Source organism: Protopterus annectens, chromosome 7.part0, assembly GCF_019279795.1.
Source record: "Protopterus annectens isolate FY-2018-M chromosome 7.part0, PAN1.0, whole genome shotgun sequence".
Classification (NCBI taxonomy): Eukaryota; Metazoa; Chordata; order Ceratodontiformes; family Protopteridae; genus Protopterus; species Protopterus annectens.
The window spans coordinates 1,224,328,803-1,224,354,822 of record NC_056739.1 but is presented as its reverse complement, the minus strand read 5'-3'; the positions used below and the strand labels follow the sequence as shown (position 1 = coordinate 1,224,354,822).

Sequence of the window (26,020 nt, the reverse complement as noted above, 5' to 3'; positions counted from 1 at the left end):
TCCATAGAAAAGCTCAAACTTGAGTTGTTTGTTTTGTTTAAAGGCTGGACACAACATGTAAAGTTGTAGTATTTGTCAGGCATTTGCCTCATATAGCCATAAGAAGCAGACTTACTTCCTTCAGAATGTACTTTGAAAACAAATGACTTTAAAATATAGATTACGCAACTTTGTTGTTGTCCTTCTCAGAGGACCCCCCCCTTCAGTTAAAAAAGAAAAGAGAATCTTCGAGAGATGTGCTTGACAAAACCAAGATGTCCATGTCTCTCATTTGGTCCAAGACGAGCGACTTTGCCAAGGTGCCTATGTATCTTCCTGACTGTCCATTTGCTTCTCCTGGGTCCTCTAATTTGTCCTCTCTGGAGGCTGTTATGACCAAGGAATAACCCAGCACATCCATAAAATCCAGATGTATATCTGAGATAGCCAGGAAGAGGGAACTCAGAATCATTTTTACTGAAGGAGATCTATTAGTTGAAGAAGATATCAATGGCTCACTTATGGAGGTTAGACCTACAGCGTCTAGTCCAAATGCCATATGTCTCAATACTCCTAAGAAACATACCTAAAAGAATAAGCATATTACAACCCCCTCCCTTCCAATCAGAAAGCCAATAAAGATATCTGATTAAGCATTGCTTAAGGTCTCTTTAATTCACTTAAGTCTTTTCAGGCTTCCTTATTCTCAGCTTCTACTCCTTTAAAGAGGAAAAGAGTTCTATTTTCCTCTGAGGAAGAACAAGAAGAATTTTCTGATTTTTGACTCAAGAGGCTTAGATTATGCCTGTCTGGTTCCTGTTAGATTCTTTCCTTCTCAAGGCTTGACTCTGAAGCAGATGACTCATGATCCTCATGTTCTTTTAATGAGGAAATTTCCTTTGGGGACACCATTGGCAAAATAAAGGGCTTCTTTAAATGGGAGGATAAAGAGGTTTGTGATTCCCAGAAAAGATGGTATGGGCTTTTAACACGGACACTCCCAAACCTGTTGCTATTCATTCAGTATTAGGGGCACTGGAAAATGCCTTTTTGGCTGCTTCCTTGACACCCGATTCCCAACCTCTGACTCCAAAAAAGCTGGGCAGGTTTTGCAGAGTAACTGACTCTCATAAGTATATTTAAAAAAAAGTAGTGCTAAGCCTGCTGTCATTTCCTGTTGATCCTAACAAAGGAAATAGAACCATTCCCTCTTCTAATCCTGTACCTAATGACAGGGACAGTGAAGACCTAGGCAGATATGGAAAAAAGTGAACACATCTGCTAATTTAGCTTTTAGAGCTTTTAACTGTCAAACTCACATAACAAACTTCTTTTGATCTATCATGAGGAATGTGGGTCAAACTTAGGCTAATTCTGATGTGAAGCCTAATCTATTGGACATGCTTAATTCTGTTTCTCATGTAGCTAATCACACCATCTATGATGCTGTGGATGGTGCCTCTACAATAGCTGTTACTGGCACTGTTATGAGAAGGCATGCTTGGTCAGGACTACAGTCCTTCTGTGAGGATGTTAAAGCACCATTATTAAATGCCCATTTAGACAGATTTGTTATTTGGAAATACTTCTGCAAAAGTTGCCAAAAAGTTAAATGAAAGAGACAAACTTATGTAGGGAGTTAAACAGCTTTTATTAGTGCCAGTTCCTAAATTTCAGAGGAACTAATCAGTCATTCCAGAACCCTTTTTTCAGAAACCTTCCAAATCAGGACACCAAAAATCTACAAAAGAACCATTTAAAAGAAAATGGCAAGAGATGCCAAAATAAAGCCTAATTGGTCATACTGATAAATCTGTCAAAACAAATCTGATTACACTAGCCAAATACTTCCCCTCCTACCATGGCCTTCCTCAGAAAATTTCAGGGAAACTTTCTCTTTCACTTCATTCCTGGCAGTCTGTGACCACAGACTCTTGCATTGTAGGTACTATACAAAGAAAAATGTCCAATAAAAAGAGAAAATATTGAGGTACCAATTAGAGTTCCAAATGCTAAAAATATTCAACAAAAAGAAAAAATACAAACTAAAATGGACATCCTTCCTCACACCCTAATGAATTACCCAGAATCCAATAGACTGACTTTACCCACTTTCTTAGTGGGGAAAGTGCTTTTACTCAAGCATTTTTCTGTTGCCCAGAAAAGAGGGTACTTGGAGACTTATTCTAAATCTATCTGGACTAAACGCCTTTATTCAGATGTTTGCCTTGAGATTGCTTTATCAGTTTACATCTTTGCCCTTTGGATGTTCCACCGCTGTAAGACCCTTTACCACATGCCTTGCTCCAGTAATTACCTACTGCATATTTCAAGACAGACATTTCTCCTTTTCTGGATGACTGCATGATCTCAGCCACATCCAGTCAGGAAGGTTTAACAGCATTAGGGCTCAGTATGAACCTTTGTCATCTTCTGGAAGTGTATTTGAACCTAAAAAAAGTCATCTCTGCATCTGGCCTACAAGGTAATTTTCCCAGAATGTTGTTAAGGCGCTTACATGATGACTGCCTTTTTTTCTCAGGAAAAGGAGCAAACATATCTTTACTTCCTCAATATTTCTCAGCAACTAACCACTATTACTTGAGAGTTTCTAAGGGTTCTAGGTTTCATGGCTCCATCCATCCTGATGATTCCTCATTCCAGAGTGCACAAGGGTCCAGTGGTACCTCATATCAGTGGGGGGGGGGTCAAGCATACCTCTCAATTTCTTAGCCAAGGTACAGGTAATCTGGGAGTTCCATCAGTGCCACATGCACATCAGTATTTCTGTCATATCATCTTATAGAAATTACCTTAATTTTTTTATTCAACAAGCTTTCAATTCAATTTTGAAAAACCTTATATTTAGGCTATCTGCAACTCCCAAAAATGTCTAAAGTGCATATCTTAAGTTTTTCCTCTTAAGGACTCTTAAGGTAAACATTTTTTTCTTATCTGGATCATGTTACAATATTATCTATATCAGAATGTGGCATTTCAAGAACATGATCTTAATAAATCGCACCTATATTTTACTCAATGGATACCCTTCTTATGGGCAGTCCTGGACTCAAGTTTGACAAAAGTTTACCTTCTCCAGGACAACATCAATAGTATAGCAAATCCTCAGAGCTTTATATTGTGTATCCTCAAGAATTCAAATCCTAACTTATTCAAATGTTCCCTTCTACAAGGCTTCACATGAAAAAACTTCACTGGCTAATAAGAAACAAATAAAATTAGTCAATGGATCCACTGAGGACCTTGAGTATAATACTAAAAGTCAGTGACAGCATATTTTTTTTTGTATGCAAACCCTCTCAGCCTTTTAATAGATATGATGTTCCTCTAGTCAGATCATTTTTAGGGAGGGTCACTGTAATAATAAACCATGACATTTCGGTTTTAGCCACTTTGTCTGTCTTCATTCTGTGCTGCAAATTTCAAAAACTGTACCAGATTCCCCATGAAGACCACAGCTGGTCTTGTACCTTTATTTCTTCAAACACTGGTTGGTGTAAGAGGTCCCTGTGTAAATGTAGCACTTCAAGGAGATGTCTTTAATTCCTTTCACTGCTTCAAATGTTTCATGCCCCACTTTGCTGCTGGAGAAATTTCTTCAGTATAGTGCTTCACTTTCATTAATGGTTTGTTATTTTTCTTCACAGATCTTTAAAAAATTATTAATGTGCCTTTCCTTAGTTGTGGTAGGCTTCTCAAAAGACAGGTTTCACCGACAGATGCACATCCCAAGACTAAAACTGACTAAGCATCCAAAACAGTACAAATGACAAACATTGAATTTTAGTGTTTTCATCTTTTATTATAACAGATTTCTTCAGAAACACCAAGACTCTTTTCATTGACTTCAATGTGCTGCTAAAAGATATAAACTTAGTAGCACCTTTACTTCCCCTAACTCCAGTGACACTTTCAATAATGTCACATCTTGGTACAACTATGGAGTATATTCTGCAATTATCATAACTTGTAACTACATCACTAAGCTGTGCTTCCAATCTGATGTCTCTTACTTTTAATTCTCTGTCCATGACAATTGTGAGTCCCTATTAGGGAATCACTACTAACCCATTGCATATAATCACTTTATTTTTATAATTGTTTGATAACTTCTGTGTAATCTATGTAAGTTTGTCTTTGTGGAGCTTTTCTCCCTGGGCCTCCGATGAAAATGCACATGTATCCAGTCAGACTATCCCGGTAAACAAATGTAAAATAAATAAATAAAATAAATAAATAAGCCTAACATTTCTTGAGTACTTCCTTGGTCTGTGTCACTGGTAAAGTCATACAATTCAGCTTCTGTCTTACCACAACTTTCCTTTGAGTGCAAACTGTCTGTTAAAACATATTTTAAGTTAGTATGGAAAACATCCTAAAATGATAACTTACTGTATCCCATGTGATATTCCTTTTTCATCAAAGTGTCTGGGTTGATCACCACATTATAATCTTTACCACAACCATAATACTACTCTCAGACTCATTTAAGTCGTGCATACAACTGATGAATAGTTATAAAACATCCACCATATCAAAACTGGGTCCATAAAAGCTGTTCACTACAGTCAATTTCTTCATAACCTGGATATTTATTTATTTATTTACTTGAATTTGTTTAATGGATAGAGCACTCATCAGTTCTGACTAATTTCAGTCTAAGCCTGTGATCAAAAACTGATCAGGCATACAAAATAGACTAGAGTACAATAACACATAAGTGACGATAAAATAGTACAATAGTAGAGTGATGTTTTTGATGCATAATAAATCCAATGTATTAATCTTGCAATATGTTCAAAAGTTTTAAACATTTGAAAAAGTAGAGAAGAATAAATTAAAGAAGTGAAAAGGAGCAAGGGATCTTAGTGGTTGAGTTAAAGTGGAGAAGAGTTAAAATAGACACAAGTAATCTCACCTGAGGAGTAACAGATACATTCTACTTGACTATCTAAATGTAATTTTAGTAGAGACCAGAACTTGTAGTAAGAGGATGAGTAATTTCAGGTTAGAAGATGGGCAGAGATGTGTTGGAGTATGGTATCTGTGTTTTGGGGCCTGAATAGTTTAGGTTTCTTAGGTTGTATGTAGAGTTAGTAATGTCTTATTAGGTCTGAGGTTAAAGGAGGGAGAGTGTATTCATGTAGGAGTTTGACCAGTTGTTATCCTATGAGTAGGCCTGCTGTTTGCTAAACTGGAAAAATGGGAACCATTTTTTTGTGTTATACAGAGGTGTTCACCTCTTGGGGAGTGTTTAATAAATCTACATACTTTGTTTTTTTATAGAGGCTGCTGATATAATATGGAGGCTTTGAAATGAAGGATTAGGATTCTCTTCCCTATTGCAGATCTAGTGCCGTGTGAGGGAAAACTAGATATTTTTGTACCCAGAAAAGTAGAGGATTATTTTTATACATATTATCAGGATAGATGTGGTAGTTGAGTGAGGGCCCAAACCAGTGGAAAGAGGAGGCTTGCCATAAGACATAGCTGTTGTTATCATAGATTGTTGCAGTTTTCCTTGGATCTGCTGAGTTTTTGTTTAGTACCAAAAACATAGGTTTAGTTTTGGATTTATTTAGTATGAGGCTTTTTAGTAGTAATCCAATCACTGAAGTGATTGAAGTCAAATTGTAGATCTTGCTGTAAGACGGTTACGGAGTAATCAGACCTTTAGAGGATCATGTAATTTGTGTATAGGAGAAGAAGTAGGTAAGGAAGATCAAGTGGAAGTTTATTGATGTGTATAGAGAAAGGAATGGGGAGGGGCAAAAGTAGATCCTTGAGGCACACCATTGAGTAGTGCAAAGGAGAGGAGAGAGAGGTACAGGAGTATTCAGATAACTTTGGAACCAAGGGGTGTTATCAAGGCTAATGCCTAATTTTGAAAGGTGGAGTATAAGAGAGGAGTGACTAAGTCAAAGGCTCTGTGAGGTCTCAAAAGTGTACCAGAGAACAAATCTTTGTCCATTGACTGAAGAATTTCATTGGTCAGAGACCAGCTAGCTGTGACCGTGTTGTTTCCTGACCAGAAGCCATGTTGTTTTTGTGAATAAAAGTTGTATTTAGCAATATATTCTGTGAGTTGAAGATAGACAATTTTCTCCAAAATTTGTACAGGGTGAGGAGGATGGAAATGGGGCAAAAGTGTGATGGAAGTGTGGATTGTTTTTGTTTGGATAATGGTTTTACTATGAAAGATTTCCATGTATTAGGCATGGTGTTGGTAGTAAGACAGAGATTAAAGATCTGCATCATAAGGATGCAACAGTGAAGTCACAACAGTGTTAGATGAACCAGGTGAGGGTTGTCTATACCTTCTGGAGGACTTTCCAGCTGTATTTGTTCCAGTAAAGGGGTAATGCCTTTGTATGAGGTAAAACATAAGTAAAGGAGTGCACACATAAGTCTTAGAGATCTGGAAATAAAAGAGGGAGATATTGTGGGTAGGATGAGGACGGATTTATGTGTGTGTTTTCAGTTTGTTTGTTGAAGTGTCTGTGAAATCAGCTGAAGGAAGTTCTTGCAGAAGGGTGAGGCAGGTTACGTCCTACAAGGCTATTGACTTCTTATCAGAATTTTCTTGAGCTGTATTTATGCAAGTTTTGAGGTGTACCATGGAATGATTTTTATGTCTTCTAATGGCTTTTTGGCCAGGTTCCATTTATTTATATACTGCTCCTGTTTTCTGGAGAGTAGGATTAGATATCCAGGAGTGCCAGGATTCATTCCAGGATTTGAGAAGTGATTTTTACTAATGGTTTAGCTACATTTTGGGTTTGTAAATAGAAAGTCTATAGATAAGAAGAAAGTGTAGGCTGGAGAGAGTGTGTTTAAGGAGTTCAGCTGCTTTATTAGGATTTCTGGTGTCTAGAATAGAGGTCTAGTCACAGCAAGAGAGAGTTGAAGATAGTTTTGCAATATTAGCAGTGGATGTTGATCTGAATGAGATGATTTTTGGCTTTGATTTGATAACATGGAGAAACTGATGGAACTTCTAAGATCAATGAACAGCGTATTCAGCTCTCACAGTGTGAAAAGAGTAACTGAGAAATAACAGCTGGTAATTCTACAATTTTGAGTAAAATTCAGTTATTGGCTAGTAAAGTATACTCTCTAGATGCCACAAAAGAAGAAATTTGGTGAAATTAAAAGAAAGTCAACTAGAAATGTTGACAAGAAAACACAGACTGGAAAGGATCCTGCAGCTGTTCAGTAAAAAGCAGTCCAGGCTTCAGCACTGGTCCAAGAGATAACTTCCAGTAATTTAGAGGAAAAAATAAATTAGATGTACTCAGAACTGATTAAGATAAATGAAACATTGGAGTATATCAAATCAAAAATAGGCTGGAAAAATAGATTTAACTAGCTATTCAGATGAACTGATAAAACTACAAAAATCAGAGGTTGAAGTAAAGATAAGACTACCCGAGTATGAAACTTCTCAAGAAGAGCTGTTTCAAAAAATTATATAGTTAAAAGACAGCATGCACAAAGAAAACCTGAGATTTTCTGCTGTACCAGAAAAAATGAAAGGGACATATTGTATTAATTTTTGAAAGCACAAATAAGCAAATGGACTGGTGTTACAACATAGGATTTGTTAATTGAAAGAGCACATGGAGTATATGCTTCAAACCTGGCCATGAAAAAGCAGTCAAGACCTGTATTAGTAAAGATGCAGTCACAACAGCAGAAAGAGTCAATCCTGGCAAAACTGTAGCAGAAGGGAAAAGTATTAAAAACTGGATACAGTAGAGTGTTTGTAGAAAATGATTATTCACTGTACACCAGGCAAAAGAGAAATAAACATATCCCAGTAATCAGGGAATATCAAGAGGCATGTGTGAGATTCAAGCTGCTGTATCCAGCTGCCCACAGAACATTTTTCATGGAGCACATGCTGTAACTTGCACTTTAGCAAGATTAACCTTAATTTTAGATTTGGTAATGCCTGCAGGAGCAGCTGTCAATATGGGGCAAGTGTTCCTATCTGGCCGGGGGGGTTAAACTTCATTTTTTGAAGGTGTACATAATTTTGTTTGTTTGTTCTTAGTTCCCAGGTTATGGGGGCATTCTGAAAATGTATTTAGATTTTTGTTTGAGGGCTTTCATTAAAACAAAAGTCTTGAAAAATGTGGCATAGATTCAAATAGGGATGACAAGAAACAACTGTATAAAAGATCAGCCTGCCAAATTTTAGTGTGTACATGTAACACAAAAGTTGGAAATACACGTTTAAAAAAACTGTCATGGATAATAAGTGGGAACAATAACTACCATAATGGCTACACTATCCATATTATAGTGAAACATAAATGGCATGACAGTTATAAACAAAAAGGAAAGAGTAGAGAAGTATATTATGAAATGTAGAGTGTAGGTAGCAGTGCTGCAGGAGACAGATTTGGAAAAAAATAGCATGTGAATATGATAAAGAAAGGATTTCAGAATGGATATTCAGCAGAATATCAGAGATGAATGAAAAGATGAGTGTGTGTGTGTGTGTGTCTTTCGGCTTTTCCCGGTTAGGGGTCGCCACAGCGGAACTCCGGTCCGCTAATGATTGGCAGTAGAGTTTTACGTGCTGGCTTGCCGGGCCTAACGCACAACTTTCACTGAAGGAACGCCCATTCACGCATTTCATCACACAGTAGACACTCTAACTGAGAATCGAACGGGCAACGTCTGTGAGGCGACAATGAAAAGATGAGTAATTATACTAATTGCTAGATGAGCTCCAGTAGTGACAGAAGAGGAAAAAAGATAACAATGGCAGATCTGTGATAGAAAGGGGCTATTAGCAAGGGAGGAGGTTATGCTGGCATGTGTTTATAGTCCATCAACAACTGCTAGTATGGAGCTGAAGAAATTTTTGGGAGAAATAGTCAGCTTTCAGCAGGGATTATTATTTGTAGGTGGGCACTGGAACTTGATTTGCAGCAGTGAGGATATATCTGGGGACCAAGAAGGGAAAATATAACAAAGGAGGGTAGAATTCTGAAGAAATTTATGAAAATATCCAGTATGGAAGACATGAATTTTGTAGTAGGAACTTGAGAGAATTTACATATTATTTCCCAAAGTATAATAATTGAGCTAGACTTTCCAAAAATTATATTACACAATAACATGTGCATTTAATTGAAAGCTTCAACACTCATCCAGTAACTATTTCAGATCACGCACCAATAAAAACTAAGATAAAAATGCAGGGTAGTGAAATAAAAATGAGACACTAGCATTTTCCCACCTACCTGTTAAAAGGAGAGGGATTTAGGGTATAGGTAGTGGAACTTATTCAGGAGTTATTAGGGAAGATAAGACATTTTTCATCAGTTATAGGTGTTGAGGGGGATAAAATGAAAATGGAGTTTAAAAGTAGGGTAGAAATTAAAAAAGCAAGAGATATGGTTAAGAAGTAATACAAATCCTTTAGAACGGTTAATAAAGGTTAAAGTACTGCAGAATAAGGGAAATTTCATAGAACAAGAAAATACAAAACTGTAGTCCACTAAAGAGACAATAAGGGAGTATCTGGATAATATGCATGATTTTAGAAAGATTGTTGTTAAGCAACTTTTTTTATAAAAACTCCAATGCACAAAAATGTTTAACTTAACATTTTAGGCAACAGAAAATGGAAAGGATTGTCACCAGACATAGGGAGCCTGTTATAAGAAAAATAACAGGAGAGCCTATAGAGGTTTTAGAGATACTTCAGAAATTTTATGACAGTTTGTATAAAGCAGTGAAATGGGGAAATGAAGAAAGAACACAAATGGAAATATTTATGGAAAACTTAATTATGCCAAGGTTAGAAGTTAATGAGGTTTAACAGTTAATTTAGGTAAGAGTAGATTAGATAAAAACAGTGATGTATAATCAATCTTCAGGAAAGTCTCCAGGAACATATGGTAATCTTGTGAAAGTTTGAAATTTAGGAGGGAAGAAAGAGATAATGATCTGAAAGGTTTTGTTATATAGCATTTTACAAGGAGGGGAAGCACCAACATCTTGGAAAATAGCTGTGGTGGCTGTAATACCCAAAGACGGTAAAGACCCATTAGACCCATCTTCATACAGAGCCACTTCACTTTTAAGCTGTGATTATACAGTGTTTACATCTATACTAGCTAAAGGAATGGTAAAGGTCCAAAATTGATAGATATGGATCAGTATAATTTTGTGGAGCTGAGGCAAACATTTCACAATATTAATAGAACAATGATGATCCAGAGGCAAGCAGAATGTAAGGAAATACTGCTATTGTTGTCGGGTCTTGCATTTGCAGAGTAAGCTGGGATTTTATGAGAAGGGCAATGGAAGCATGTGCATTCATTGATACCCACAGTCTCTTTGCTGGCTAGTCTACCTATAATTCCTCTCCACGATACCACTGAGCTTCTATTGTACCCTCAGTTGTGCATTTCCAATCTCTATTAGAAAATGCTACTATCTTTGTATATAAATGTATTTGTATGAATGGATTCCAGCTTTGTTACCCAATATTTGTTAAACTGTGCCATACTACCAATGTACATAATTTTTCTTCAATTGTACTCTACTTGTTCTTTTTATGTGTACTTTTATATGCTTATTTTTTATTTTTGTACTGAGGAGCTTTTCTCCCCAGGCCTCCAAAGAAAATGGGCTCTGCATGGCCTAGTGGACGTTCACAGTTAACAAACTGTAGATAAATAAATAAATACATAGTAGGGTTAATTAGGAGGATATACAAAGGATTGGAGGGAAGAATTAAAGTGAGAGGGCTCCTCTCTGATAAGTTGTGTCTGAACAGAGGAACCAGACAGGAGTGTCCTCTTTCCCCTTTTATTTGCTTTGTATTTAGAACCATTGGCAAAGAAAATAATGGAATCAGAAATTCAAGGGTATAATTGGTATGGCAATCAAGAAAAGTTGGCTTTATTTGCAGATGATATTATTTTGTGCATGATAAATCCAGAAAAGAACATCCTAGTATTGTAGAACATTTTGAGATAGTTTCAAGCCTTTTGGGGATATACCATTATTGAGGATAAAACAAAGGCTATAACTATTAATTATTTACACATCTCTTATTTATGGATATGGATAGTGAGATACAAGCAGGGAAAATATTATAGTCCCTTTAGTTTTATATACAGGGCAGGTTTTTTATCAACATGATTAAGTCCCATATGTATAATGCAAGCAGAAGGTTATAATTCAAAGTGGAGAGGGATGATGTTGACGTGGGGGGTGAGATTTAAGAAATAAGGGCAGAGTGGGATTTTAGATGTAAATTTTTAAGGTGAATAATAACAGCTGTACAGAATATTATATTCATAAAGTAGCAGAAAGTATTCTAAGAACTAAGCCAACATGAGACTGGAGAAAGGAAATTTTGTCAATAGGAATGATTGCAAGTAGGGCAGTGGTGGCTGGTGACTTCAAATCAAAGGGGGGCTGCAGGAGACAGCTGAATGGGTGGGGTCAATGGGAAGGGGTGTGGCCAACTAGAAAGGGGAGGGGCTATGCTCAAAACCACAAAAACTAACTAAATACACTGCCCTGGGTGCCAAACCGTCATTATGAGAGTCCAATCAAGACAAAATGAAGTGTAGAAGAATAAAAATATTTCAATGCATTGGCTGCATGACAGCTTACTTAATATCTAGATGGAAACAAAAAGGTTGTGAGGCATGAAAAAATAAATTACTTTTTAAATACATTAATGGAATGCCAGTCAAAATCAAGTATAAGAAAAACAAGCAGCACTCAACTCAAACCACTTCTTGCACTGCAGTTCTAATTATAATTTGTATTCAGCTTTATTAAAGTACCAAGTAACATGCTGAAAGTAGAAATCTCTGATGTTTCTTATCCAAAAAAAGACCTGCTGCCTGACAACTATCTACTTGTTTCATGGGGAAAACATGATCAAAGTAAAAAATGAAAAGCAAACAAGAAATAAGCTCAAGATACATTGCTTAAAAGGATTACTGTACAGGTTATGGACCACACAATTGGCATTCTGTTTAGTTTACGGGTAAAGCCTGCAGAGATGACAGGAAGTCTCCAAGTGTAATGAGCTTCTTAAAATAATGTAATCCTGTCCTTTATTACAAATACTGTCATATGCATTTCAATACCCAAAGCTTATACATTATCTAGTTACGTATTCTCTACATGGCAACAACAGAAAGGTTTTCAATATTGGCAATTCTTTAACAGTATGCTTATTAAAGCTTACTTGCATTTTACGATCTCAGCCAAGCTTACCTGATGGTCATTAAAGTATTGCTACTTAAACACAGAGCAACAGGCACTTTGAGTAATAAGCATAAATCAACAGTACAAAAAATATGACAGAAACCAGACCATTCTGCAAAAATCAAGGACAGATGAAAAGCCATTCCAGTACTTGTGTCTACCTTGGATGGGGGGGGGGGATACTCTGCACATTTACACTGCATAACTACTCCTTGCCTTGCTTCGACACATCCAGAGTCACTACATGGGGGAGGGGGGTGCAACAAGTATGTCACAATTTGAAATGTCTCTGGCTGACTGTGATGGCCCTGACACATTTGTCATACCTCTCAACCTCAGAGCAATAAATCTGGACAAAGCCATACAAAGAAGTGGGACAAAGGCCCAAAAATGAGGACAATTTTTAAATATTGCCCTTATAAACTTAAAAAGATAATAGAATAGGGCTTGCATTAGTATTAATTTTCTGAATGGTATGAAATCTGTAACTCAAATGTCTGTCATTATTTTCTAACTTCAGTCTTTAATGATTTGTCACTAATTTGCCAAAAAAACACAATTGTATGAAAAATGGACCAAAAATGTGATGTAAAAATATAAAATAGCCACACAATTCAGCTGGGAACCTGTCAAAGAAGGGACACTTTAATATTAGTACTGCTAACTTGAGCAGCTGACAAAATAAAATAATCTACATGCATTTCTGAAATAAAAGTAATCTATAACTCTGATTATTACAGTTATTTCTTAATTGTAAACCCTCCATGTTTTCTTCCAAAATTGCTATTTTGCGGAGGAATTATTAGGAGGAAGAGCAACATTTTGAGCCAAAATCAGGGACAGTTGAGAGGTTTGGCTATGCCTAATTCTATAAAGCAATTTATTTGCATGTACCTCTCAACCTGTTAATGCAATAAATCTGGACAAGGCCAAATATACTGGGGGAACACATAAACAGTACTAAAAATTGCTCTTGCATAAACTGAGACAGTTGATAGAACAACAGGTCTTACTTTAGCTTAAGGTTATGAAGTCTGAAACTAGTGTGTCATTATTTAGTGACTTCATTCCTAAATGATTTGCCAGAAAAACACAAATTTTATGAGGAACAAACCAAAAATAAGAAGCAAAAATCTATTCATTCTTTGAAAATCTGGACAGATGGGAGGTATAGTTCAGCTGGGGCTGTCTTTAAGTTTGCCGTCCTTCCCCCTCACAAAATCATGGTCGAATTGAGCCTCCCCCTGCAGCCATTCCAATGATCCATTACTTGGCTATTTCACTCCATTTACCATAAACACTAATGTGCATACCGATTTACTTCTATGATGATTTGGACTTAATTTGAAAGTTTTATTTTGCATTTTACAGCACAAACACTAAGACATCTGCTGAACAAATTAGCATTAAACTTCTTTGCCCTTGAAACTCACATTCATTGAAACAGCATTGAAACCCACATTCAAAGAAAATACATTTTACCAGTGGCAGATAAAGATTAATTCTGGGCTGTTTTCAAATCATAGGCCCCTTGCATATGAAACATACATGTGCTCTTTGATACACCTTCCTATTGTTTTGAACATTTTTCCAGTAAACTATGAAACAAAACGCATACACCAATAATGACAAAACTGCCCAGTTCAGAACATTTCCATCATAAAAGTCTACTCAAACTTCTACAGTCCACCATTATCAGTAAATATGCACAATTCTACAGTCCACCATTATCAGTAAATATGCACAATTCTACAGTCCACCATTATCAGTAAATATGCACAATTCTACAGTCCACCATTATCAGTAAATATACACAATTCTACAGTCCACCATTATCAGTAAATATGCACAATCTCTAAAGAAGTAAAAAGGTCATCTAAATAATTCCACATTAAATAAATCTGTAACTAATGAAGAGGTTGCTGCTAGCAAACACCTTTATATTTCATGGTTTCATCGAAAAATAAAGTGTCTGATGCCCCTGAGGAATAAATTGCCTATATTACATTAAAAATGATAAGCTAGTAATATTGCAATAGGAAATGGATGGCAAACTGATAACAGGCTCATAGTTAGTATCTTAACTTTTTCAGTACGGCAGCATTCACCCGTTGTGGGAGTAGAACCAACAACCTTCTGCATCAAAAGCAAGTATACAACCTGTTGTGCTATTAACAATGCAAGCTGACTTAGCATAAGCAGCACTAAACTTCTCTTCCCCTGCAGCTCTCAGCTCCTTGTAAAATCTACTCACTACTCAACTGCATCTCAACTCAGCACAAGAAATCTGGAAAAAGCCAAATTTATTGTGGGGCGTGGTCAAAAGCCCAAAAACCAGGGACACATTAAACATTGCTTGTATAATCTTGGAAAGTTGCTAGCATAAAATGCTGTGTTACCACCATACATTTTACTGCCAAGGTCCCTGTGCAAAACAGTCAGAGCAACATACCACTATGCCAAATCACCTGCTTTGTGAAAGAAAAATGCTGTGTTACCACCATACATTTTACTGTCAAGGTCCCTGTGCAAACCAGTCAGAGCAACATACCACTACGCCAAATCAGCTGCTTTGTGAAAGAGCGGAAGTCTGAAACTTAAATGGCTATCATTGTATGAATTCAGTTCTCACCATAGCTGTCAACCTCTTAGCACAAAACACCTGGACAAACCCAGTAATGAGGGAATACAGCCCTCAAACATATTCAGTGAATTCAGTTCTTGCCATAGCTGTCAACCTTAGCACAAAAAACCTGGACAAAGCCAATAATGGGGTAACACAGTCCCAAAAATAAGGACAAATTTCAAATATTCATCTTATAAACTTAGGTTGTGTTACTATGTATTTTCTGAATAATATGAAGTCTGAAATTCAAATGCCTGTCAATTTTACTTCTGATGGAACAAAAACAATTTTCAGCAGAGGCCCAGGGAGAAATACTGTAGACACATGTCTTTGTAAAATGGCAGGACACCAGAGCAAATCCACACAAACAACAGGGATAAGATGCAGACTCCACACAGAAGCACCCCAGCCAAGAATCAAACCAGAAAACCTATAGCTGTGAGGCAACAATGCTACCACTGCACCATCAAATATGTAAGGAATTACACATCCAGAAATCTGAAGTCTGAAATTCAAATGCCTGTCAATTTTATTTAACAACAAAAAAACAATTTTCAGCAGAGGCCCAGGAAGAAATAATGCAAACATGTCTTTGTAACATGGGAGGACACAAAAGTAAACCCACACAAACACAGGGAGAAGATGCAGACCCCACAAAGAAGGCACCCCAGTCAAGTATCAAACCTGAGAACCTACAGCTGTGAGGCAACAATGCTACCACTGCACCATAAAATATCAAGCATTGCAGCATTTAGAAACCACAGATATTATGAGGAACAGATCAGATCAAATATGAGGCAAAAATCTGCAATTGTTTTACAAATGGTGGTGGGTAGGGAATTCAGGTCTTTAACACCTGCATACAAGGTACAGGGTTCAAGCCTGAGGTATTCCCTACAGCACCACCAAGAGTCTAGCCACCAGTATATAGCACCTGGGGCACACACACACACACACACACACACACACACACACACACACACACACACACACACACACACACACACCTGTAAACTCCTCGTCTGTCCACACAAATCCGTAGCTGCAAAACTCCCTTTGTACCAGCCTGTTCACATAAATCCATCTGTAGCTGCAAAACACATAAATCCATCCATGTTTCCACATGAGACCCTGCCCGTACAGCTCCAAATCGTGAGATCTTCCCGATGAGACTGCAGCAAACTCCAGACTGCTGACCTTGCAGTCCAACTCCGATTAGGTTTCCCAGCGAGTTTTCCAGACAGTCTATTGCAGTTGTACTGCATAGACTTCTGGGATCTTGCTCTGACATGTTTCCCAGTCCGGACTGCTGCTGAAACAGTCTGCGCATGCTCCAGACTGTCTCAGCAGCAGTCTGGACTAGTGCGCATGCGCGAAAGTCCGCAAATTTTGAATTTTTTTTTATTTTATTTTATTTTCTTTAATTTTCTTTTAATTTCTTTATGTTTTACAGCTGGGGGGCTGCAGTCCAGCAGTCCAATTGCACAGGCCGCCCCTGAAGTAGGGGTACTAAGAATAGGGAAGAAGTAGGCTGAAATTTAAGGGAGAAAACTGACAAAGGAACCAAGGTACTGGGAGCAAATAACTAGAGAGGGAAATGTAATAGAATAAGATGAGGCCAAGAAAACATTTGGACTGCAGGTTAGGGCGCACCTTCCCTACCAGGAATTGATATCAGAAAATAGGCAAAGAGAAAGGGATAAGGGAATCCTAAGTGAAAGACCTGCTCTTGTAGAATTTATATGCAATTTACAAGGAATTATAGGAGGACATATGTATGTCTCCCAAGTATTCAACAGAGTATAGAAGGTTTAAGATTTTTGTTTAGAAGTGTTTGTATAAGTGTTTTATATTCCGAGCAGACTTTGAAGAATTTTTCCTCAGATAGATGCAAATGTAGGAGGTGTATTGGGAAGGAATGAAGTAACATATATTTTGGGAGCATTAATGAGCTGGTAGATTTTAAAAATTCTGCTAAACATGTCATTACACAACCTGCCATTACCTAAACCTGTCACTACACATGTCACATAATACTGTCTGTCTCCGAGATCTCTTTCTTTAGCCAATTAAAAATAAATGATGTACTTCCGTTTCTAGGCATAACTGGATATTAAAACACTGTAGTTAACATCAGTAACTTAATAACTCCTGATGAAGGGCTCATGCCAGCTTGAAATCTCAAGTAATTGCCAAAGTTATGTTTGTCCAATAAAAGGTATTACATCATTTATGTGTTACGTTGTCTTTGTGTTTTCTGCTAGTGGACAAACATGGCATTTCTTTAAATTTTTAATTTTTCTGTATACCACTCTGTGCAAATTCCCAAACAATAAAATTGCAACTGGGAAGTAAAAAAAAAAAAAAAAAGTAATTTTAAACTGGGTACTTTGTTGTTCTTTGGAAGTCTGTCAGTATGGTGGATAGATAGACTTACAACTGATCTCATCTACAAGAAAAAAAAAATAATGATGGCATGGGCTGCTTCTCTTTTCATCCATACATCAAATCAATGTCCTGTGAAATCAAGATGCTCAGCCATGCCAGGGAGACATCCAAAGAGGCCTGGAAATTAGGCCAGATGTGCAAATGTGCGCCCATAGTTATTTCTGTTGGATAAGGATTCTATGTAGCATTGATTCCCTATTATGATCATAGTGCATGTTTTTGAGAAACATTATTCTTTACTGAGACCAGTGCCAGATTTGACAAAAGACACTTCATTTTCTTGTTACTGTGTATGGAAGTGAAGAGAGAGTTGCTGGCAGGAAGGGGTGCCCATTCTTTTACTTTTGTATAGGTCAGCATGTTTTCCATGAGATGAAAATTCATTTTCTTCATTTTATAGCAGCCTATTTATGTAAGCACATTTACCTGAAGTCACACTTCACTGACGACTCAAATGATCTAACTTACATTAACAATAAGATCTGATGTCGTCTTTTCTGTTCATTCCTCAACTGTTGGGTCTTCGGATCCAAACCAGATCTGACTTCAGCCACTCTCAAGCTTTGAATCTAGTACTCAGGCTCCTTCCCATATGCATAATCCCCTAGTAAAGAATAAATTACCCCCAATCTTGTTTGTCACCAAATTGCTACAGATGTGGTCCTTGGTGCTCAGACATGTCAGAGTGAGATGGGGTTTATTTGCTTTTTTCTCTGTGAACGGAATCTTATAGATATGGTTCCCCTTCATAAGATCGAATGGATGGAAGCTCGAAATTCATAATCTCGAGACCAGAATTTCGAACTTCCATTCACTTGAAATTGTGAATGGGAGCCTTAGGTTTAAAAAAATAAAGAGTTAACTTACCTTATTGCAGGGGGCCAGGTCCCCCTGTACCCTAGCAGTTTAAATGTGAATGTTCCGTGGCCATACTATAGCGGAGGAATGGAAAATCCTCCGTTTTGCACCTACGCCTATAGCGCGGAATGGGAGATTTCCCTTTCCATCACTATAGTACGATCTCGGAGTAGGTATATTTAAATGGGGGGTGTGGGGGGCACAGCCCCCCCACATGGGGGTGCAGGGTGGTGAATTTTGTCCCTTTCATATGTTCGAGTTTCTCTAAATTTGAGATTCTGGTTTCGAGTTTATGAATTTCGAGTTTAGAGAAATTCGATCATATGACGGGTAATTACATATATATATATATATATATATATATATATATATATATATATATATATATATACTCACACACACATATAAAAATAAGGTATATAGTGGATATATATATATATATATATATATATATATAAAAATCTAAAGCATAAAAAAAAAAGTCTCTGGATTGTTGTTCCCCTTCATCGGCTTTGGCTCCCGAGATGTCGAACTCTTCTGATTCTGTCATCATTTGAAACCGATCTTTATCAGATCCAGTATCCCACCTCTACTAGAGTCTTCTTTTACTCCTGGGCCAATATCTCCTAGATTGAGATTCCTCCATTCTTCAGGAGAGATCCTTTCATGATGTCTCTAAGCCTTTCTCCACTGCATCCTCTCTCTGCTCATTTAGGTCCTCCAGGAGTCTTTTTGAGGTTGATGTGGATAAGGCGATAAGAAAATTTCTCAGGACCCAGATCCTTGTGGACCTCCTGGCTCTGGCCCTTGCCGGGACTGAAGGACTGACCACTTTTCCTCAGCAGGTTATTGCTCCTTCCCCAATCTGCCCTATTGAATCAGGGCAGTCAGATCCAAGTTCTGTCTTGGGCATGATTTTTAACTCCAGTGGTATCTTTGATCTGGTCAGCGCCAAACATTTCAGATCCTACCAAATCTCGGGGCTGAGTTGTCAGCATCTAGTACTGGGAGTTGATTCTGTTCCAAGACCTTCAGAGCCATTCCTCACACTTGGGGATTTGGAATTAGACAGTTCAGCTCCAGTGTCAGCTTTAAAGCCAAGTTGAAAGGTTCACTGAGACCAGTCTTCCTTAGGAGTCTTGGCTCCTTCTGTAAGTGTCCCTGGTTCCATCTCAGGCTTGGTCTTTGAGGCTTTCAAAAGAGTGCTCTCTTGCATCAGAGAACAGACATCCCTTTGAGCTCAAATCTATTCCTCCACTGCATGAGTTCCCTGGGTCATGAGCTTGCTAATCTTTTCCCATTGGCCAGCCAGCCTCCAAAATATTTGAACCCATTCTGGTTGATGAATCCCCCACTGGCTTCTGAGTCCTATCCAGAACATTCCCCTGGGGAAGTGCATCGGTAGCACAAGTGTAAAAGGAGGCACATTTATTTCCCACAGGAATCACTCAGCCACTGAAGATACTGACTTTAATGAAGAGGAAGGGTCCCCAAATCCCCTCCTGAAGATGTCCCATTCTGAGAGATTTTAGAACTACTCACACATAAAAGGGAGGGGTCCCCTGAAGCTCTTTCCCAAGAGCAATCTGTATTCTTTGAGGCTTTTGGAGCTGGCCCATTTACTTTTTGGGTGGTCCTTTCCATGGATAAGATGGTGAACCTAATCTCAAAGCAGACATGGAAGGACTGAATGTAGCCACGCCAATTCTCCACAAGCCTAAGACATTTCTAGTGTCACCAAAAGACAGTTCTCTCTGTGGCCAGGTTCTGGCTCTGATTTTGATGGTGGTGGCAGTGGCTACCAAGATTAAACTGTCAGAGGAGAGTTCTACTATCCACCCACCAAACAGGGAGTCTTGTGCATTGAACAGATTTGGGAAGTGAATATACACTTCAACAACCTTTGCTATCAGGGCATCAAATTACCTGGCACATGTCATGTGTTTTCAGAGAGATTTGACCAAAGAGCTTTCCAAACTCATTCAGGGTTCCTGTCTGCTGAGCAGAGGAAATCCATTCATTCAGAGTTGGCTACCCTACAATCCTTATCTAATGTCTTGATATATAATTTTTCCAGTGCCATGGATGGAGCTTCTAGAGCAGCAGGCATAGGCATAACCATTAGGCGACATGCTTGGATGCAACTTTGCAATTTTGTGAAACATTTTTGAGACATCCTGTATCAGTGCCCTCTGTGATGGATTGACACTCTTCAGTATGAAAGTGAAGGAAATGCTTTTTAACAGTGAGCAAGTTGTCTGCCATAGGAATCAAGATTTCTCCCCCCCCCCCCCGAGGATCTTCTCAAGAGACCAGAAGGGCAGGAAGAAACTTTGGTTCAATAAGTCACAGAGGTGTGTTCCCAACACTTCTGAAGAGGGACTCCCCAGTGGTGGAGGGGGAACTCTAATGGAGTATGCTGCTCTCAGCATAGAGGTAGTCCACAAAACCAGAACTTTTGTAGTCCCTTTTCTGAGAAGCCTTACCAGTGCTCCTGAATATTTGTCCAACTGCTGCTCTCTGCAACCAGTTGAGGGTCACTTGTCCCTGCACCCATTGGCCTGGACATCCATCACTCAAGATGTCTGGGTGCAGAGGATATTAACTAGAGGCCATTTCATCAACCTCTTTAACCCTCCTATACCTTCAGAGAGACTTCCCAATGTTTTGGGGTCCCTTTTCTGTGTGGTCCTACCAGTGCTCCTGAACAGTTGGAGATCACTTGTCCCTGTACCTGTCGGCCAGGACTTCCATCACTCAGGATGTCTGGGTGTAAAGGATAATCCCCTTCCTTTACCGTCAAAGAAATTTCCTGATGTTCCACCCTTGCAAAGGGAAGCAGCTGCTTCAGAAATAAGAAAGCTTCTAAAATTCTAAGATCTGGAAAGCTTCTAAAAAATCAAGTCATCCAAGAGGTCCCACCAGACCAAAGATGATGCAGGATCTATTCTTAGATCTTTTTAATGCTAAAAAAGAATGGGGACGTGAGACCAATTTTGGACCTAAGCTGTCTAAACAAGTTTGTAAAACAGATGAAATTCTGGATGGTCATTGTACAGTCTATTCTTTCACTGCTAAGGAAAGATGACTGGGTGTGCTTAATCTACCCCAGGATGCATTCTACCCCATAAAGATGGACAGATGATCCAGGAGGCTTCTTTATTTTCAGCTGGGGGCTAGTCATTTTTAATTCAGAGCCCTGCCCTTTGGTTTCACCACAGCCACTTGGGTGTTCACCAATTGCATGGTAATGGTTGCACTAACCTCCGACTGGCTCATCGCTGGCCCCTACAGGGATCTACTTGTTCAGGCTAAAGACTCTTTCCTCCTACTTTGTTTAGCACTGGGCTCACCGTAAATATAGCAAAGTCCAAGCTTCAACCCGTGCAGACTGTGGACTGTATAGGAGCTTTCTTTGATACAAAGCCTCAAATTACCAAGCTTCCTTCAATCAGGATTTCAACAATTCATAAGCAACCTTTAGCAGTGATCTTATGTCAGAGGCTGGTGGTAAGACTAATCCTGCTACTCCTATGTTCCATGGCATTAGCAATTACCTTGATTCCACTGGTCCAGATATCACAAGAGTTCTCCAGTAGACCCTGTCAATCCAGTGGTCTATCAAAGAACAACCCATGTCATTTCAAGTGTTGCTCACATAGATCTGCAGGTCTTACATCCAGTAGTGGCTGAGTTCACTGGCTGTATCTCAGGGACACCCATTTGTTCTACCTTCACGTCAGGCCACTGTGATCTTGGGCGCTTCCCACCTGAGGTGAAGGGGTATTTCTTGGGAAAGACAGTCCGAAGCATGTATTTTCTGACAGATGCCAGTCTTCACATCAACATTTTGGAGATGAGAGCAGTCCTCCCAGCATTGCAGGCCTTCCAGGGCAGTCTCCTCTTTGGTTTGATATCCTTCCAGGCAGACAGCACATCTGTGGTTTGGTACATCAGCAAGCAGAATGGAACACATTCTTATATGTCAAGAGGCCATGAAAGTGTGGCAATGGGTAATATCTTCTCAATGATTTCTGATAACAATGCACATTCTGGGGAAGTCCGGTGTACTACCAGACAGGTTGAGCAAGTCTGTCCTTCTTCATGAGTTGCCCCTCAATCTAGAAGTAGCAGATCAGATTTCTAACTGACAGTGTTGACTGTGCTGCATTTTTTTTTCTTCCTGCTACAATGCCAAATGCAGCAGGTACTTTACTCTGATCCCTCAGGAGGTGAGTCACCAAGTGATCCACAGTTGGCTCTCTGGACCTCTTTATGCCTTTCCCCCACCCCCTCAGATTCTCGAATATCTCCAGAAAACATTGGTGTGAAAGGCCACAGTGATCCTCCTAGTCCCATATTGGCCTCAATGGGTGTTGTTTCCTTGTCTTTGGACTCATCTAGTGCACCTTCCCTGGGTGCTGGGCTCAGCTCCTGGCCTTCTGTGTCACCTATTGGTATCATCTCACCTGTTTATTCAATCCTTCAGTCAAACCCTACGGTCTCTCCGATTCCAGTGATGGCCAGGCAGTCCTGGCTTTCTACCCGAGTCATTCACATTTTGACTTCTTCTTAGAGACCCACTACCAAAATATTTATAAAGGTAAGTGGAAAATATTCCCTATCTGGGCTTCAAATAAAAACTTAAACCCTTTATCGGCTTTTTTTCTGACCATTCTGGATTTTCTAGCATATTTCTTTCATGACGGAGCTAGTTACTCCACTATTAAGATGCAGCTTGCAGCTATATCTTCTTTTCATATTTGGGGAGATCATATCCCCATTGCTTCCCTTAGACTATCTAAAGATTTTCATGGGGGTACCTCTCTTCTTTACCTCCCTTAGTCAGGTATCTGGTACCTCCTTGGGACATTACTGTTGTGTTGCAGGTCTTGACTGGCTCTGCCTTTGGACCTGTGGCTAAAGATGAATTGAAGTTCTTGTCCTGGAAAACCCTATTTTTAGTGGCCATCACCTCTACCAGGAGAATTTCAGAGCTCCACTCATTATCCTCAACCCCCTATCTGATCTTCCACAAAGGTAGGGTATCTTTAAAAACTAACCCTTCCCTTCTTCCTAAGGTAGGTTCTGAATCATCTGTCAATCAATTAATCAATCAACCTTCCAATATTCTTTCCAAACTTCTCCATTAAGGGTGAATACATGCTACACTTGCCGGAAGTTTTTACTTATATCAAACTAAGACAATTAGAAAGACTGATCAGTCATTTGTCTGTTTTTCTCCTGCTAAGATAGGTAAGAGAATGTCCAAAATAATTCTCTTCCATTGGCTTTTGGACTGTATCTCCCTTGTCTACAAAGAAAAGAGAATGTCATTATCCAAATCTCGAAAGGCTCACTCAAATTAGAGCCGTTATAGCCTTCTTCTCCTGGGTACCGCTTGATGACATATATGCTATCTCTACTTGGTTCAAGGTCCATACCTTCATCTTACACTATAAATTAGATATGCAGTCAAGGTCAGGAGCCTCCTTTGGTTCTCCTGTGCTCCAAAATATCTTTCCATGGGACCTCCCAAATGTTCTAGTAGCTGGGGTCTCTGTCCCATCCTTTGAAGAACAGACGGAAGAGACAACATCAGATATGAAAGTTATGTACTTACCATAATGATAGATTTGTGTTGTCTGCTTCTGTCTTTCCTCAGCTTCCTTTTCTCTTTCCCCCTCCCATTGTTAACCCATTCACTGTTTCCTTGAGTGTCTATACTGAGCTATCTTGCATTTCCACATGTAATTTTCAAGCTTATGTATTTCAGCTGGTTTCATTTTCCCTCACTTTTTTCTTATGGTTACACATGGGAATGTCTCCAATTTTCTAGTATTGTGAGCAAACTTAATTTGAGGTAACTTGCTTCTCACAGGGGGAATTTTGGGTATGGGGAGGAGCCTGAGCACTGGATCTGAAGCTTGAGAGTAGCCAAAATCAGATCCGATTTGGATCTGAAGACCCATCTGCTCAGGAAAGACAGAAGCAGACAATACAAATCTATCGTTATGATAAGTACATAACTTCCATTTCATGCAAATTAGCCAAATATGAGCTGCTAGACAATGCCACTCAAAGTCACTAGTTTGCACCATGTTTTCAAAACAGGGTCTTGAGATGCAATATGATGTGTGCTTAATAACACTAGATTCAGGTAAAAGCTAATTGTTTCTAAGCCTAAAGAGAGTTTACTTCTTCTGAATGTTCAGCAATTAGTTACCCTCAAATTATAAAGGTTCAGCATGACCCAAGTTCTATAATAATGAAACATTACTGTAAGTTTGCAGTGTACATTCCTGTTTTACAGTTTTGTGCTGAACTCTCACAACCATTCAGCCACAGCTTGTTTAGTTTATTTCCATTATAAGAGAAATTGAGAAATTATGGATTATTATTTTACACTTGTCATTAGCACTACCTGTCTACGCATGACATTATAATGAATTTTACACTATAGTTATTACCACAGCAGCACAGTGGATTATCATAAACAGATCTTAGGTGGCACACAGACTGAAGCAGTAAAAACAAATTAAGTAGATAATCAAATTTTCATTAAAACTGTACATTACAGTTTTAATAAAAAGTGTATGCTACTAAACAGTTTTCATTGAAACTGTTTAGTAATATGCAAACTGAGATATGAATTACAGTGTCTGTTGTAATTCAAGCCATAATTGCTGAATAGATTTTCATGTATCCTTCCACTTTGTCAATTATTATAATTGAGATATACTTGTTTGTATCAACTCTCTCTTTTCTTTGACTGTTAGCCTATTGAGATGGCTTGTAGCACTACCAAGCAAGCATTACCGTAGTGCGTGTAATAGTAAGTAAAGTATGCCATACTGATTTCAAATGATAGGCCAGTTTGTTGATATAGTCCAACTATCCAGATTACTGATTTGCAAGAAGACAAATCATTTAATCTTCTAAACATGTTTTAATTTAGTGTTGTCTGCATGCATCCTCGATTGTTGTTGTTTTGCTGTTTTCTGCCCAAGTTTATTTTTTATCATTGGTTTGATAGTTATGTCATTTTTTCTAACTATCTGATTTATTTTCCTTTTAACAGAAACTTTGGGGAAACGGATTACAAACATCAACACATACTTCACTTTCAGTCTGTACAGTAATGTGTGTCGGAGTCTTTTTGAAAAACACAAACTCATGTTTGCTTTCCTTCTCTGTGTCAGGATAATGATGAATGAGGGTAAAATTAATATGGTGAGTATACATGAAAAAATACTATTATGGAATGATGTAGCTTGCAAAGTCTGTTTTAATAGAACATAATGTTATCTTTTCCATAAATGTTTTAATTGTCATTTCGTGGTCATTCTTCTTTCACTTCTAGTCTTTCTAGGCGGATCCAACCTTATCTCCAGCAAATGAAGTTAATATCTTTCTGAATGCAGACTGGGTAGCAAAATACGGCTCAAATTAGCAGTATGCACTTACTTGGTTTATACCGATCTTTGATTATTATATAGATACATACATCATCAAGGAAGAGCAACACAGTTAGACAGGTCACCTCAGTCATAGGTTCATAGGAGGTTAATAGGCTAACAGCCCTAGAGCCTTTACAAGCCTAACCATGTTATACCCAAGTTACCCTTACAGTCTTAGCCATGTTATACCCGATTTACCCTAAATGACCTTGGTTAGATGGGCATTATTAGCAGAGGAAGTCTAAGGTAAGCACTGAATAAATCAGTCTATCCATGTAAGACATGGTTTGGAGGTTCTGAATTTTCCTTGTGAGAAACCTCTGTTATATCTGAGTTACCCTAAATGACCTTGGTTAAATGGGCGTTATTAGCA

At 38.4% G+C, this 26,020-nt stretch overlaps 1 protein-coding gene across 1 annotated transcript in view; it reads left to right on the top strand.

Moving 5' to 3' along the window:
* Positions 1-26,020, top strand: part of DNAH1 (dynein axonemal heavy chain 1) — a 5,225,710-nt gene that overhangs the window by 4,399,472 nt on the left and 800,218 nt on the right. Inside the window, exon 66 of the mRNA XM_044076389.1 lies at positions 25,269-25,420. Coding sequence (XP_043932324.1) covers positions 25,269-25,420 — 152 coding nt within the window. The remainder of the gene's footprint in view (positions 1-25,268; positions 25,421-26,020) is intronic.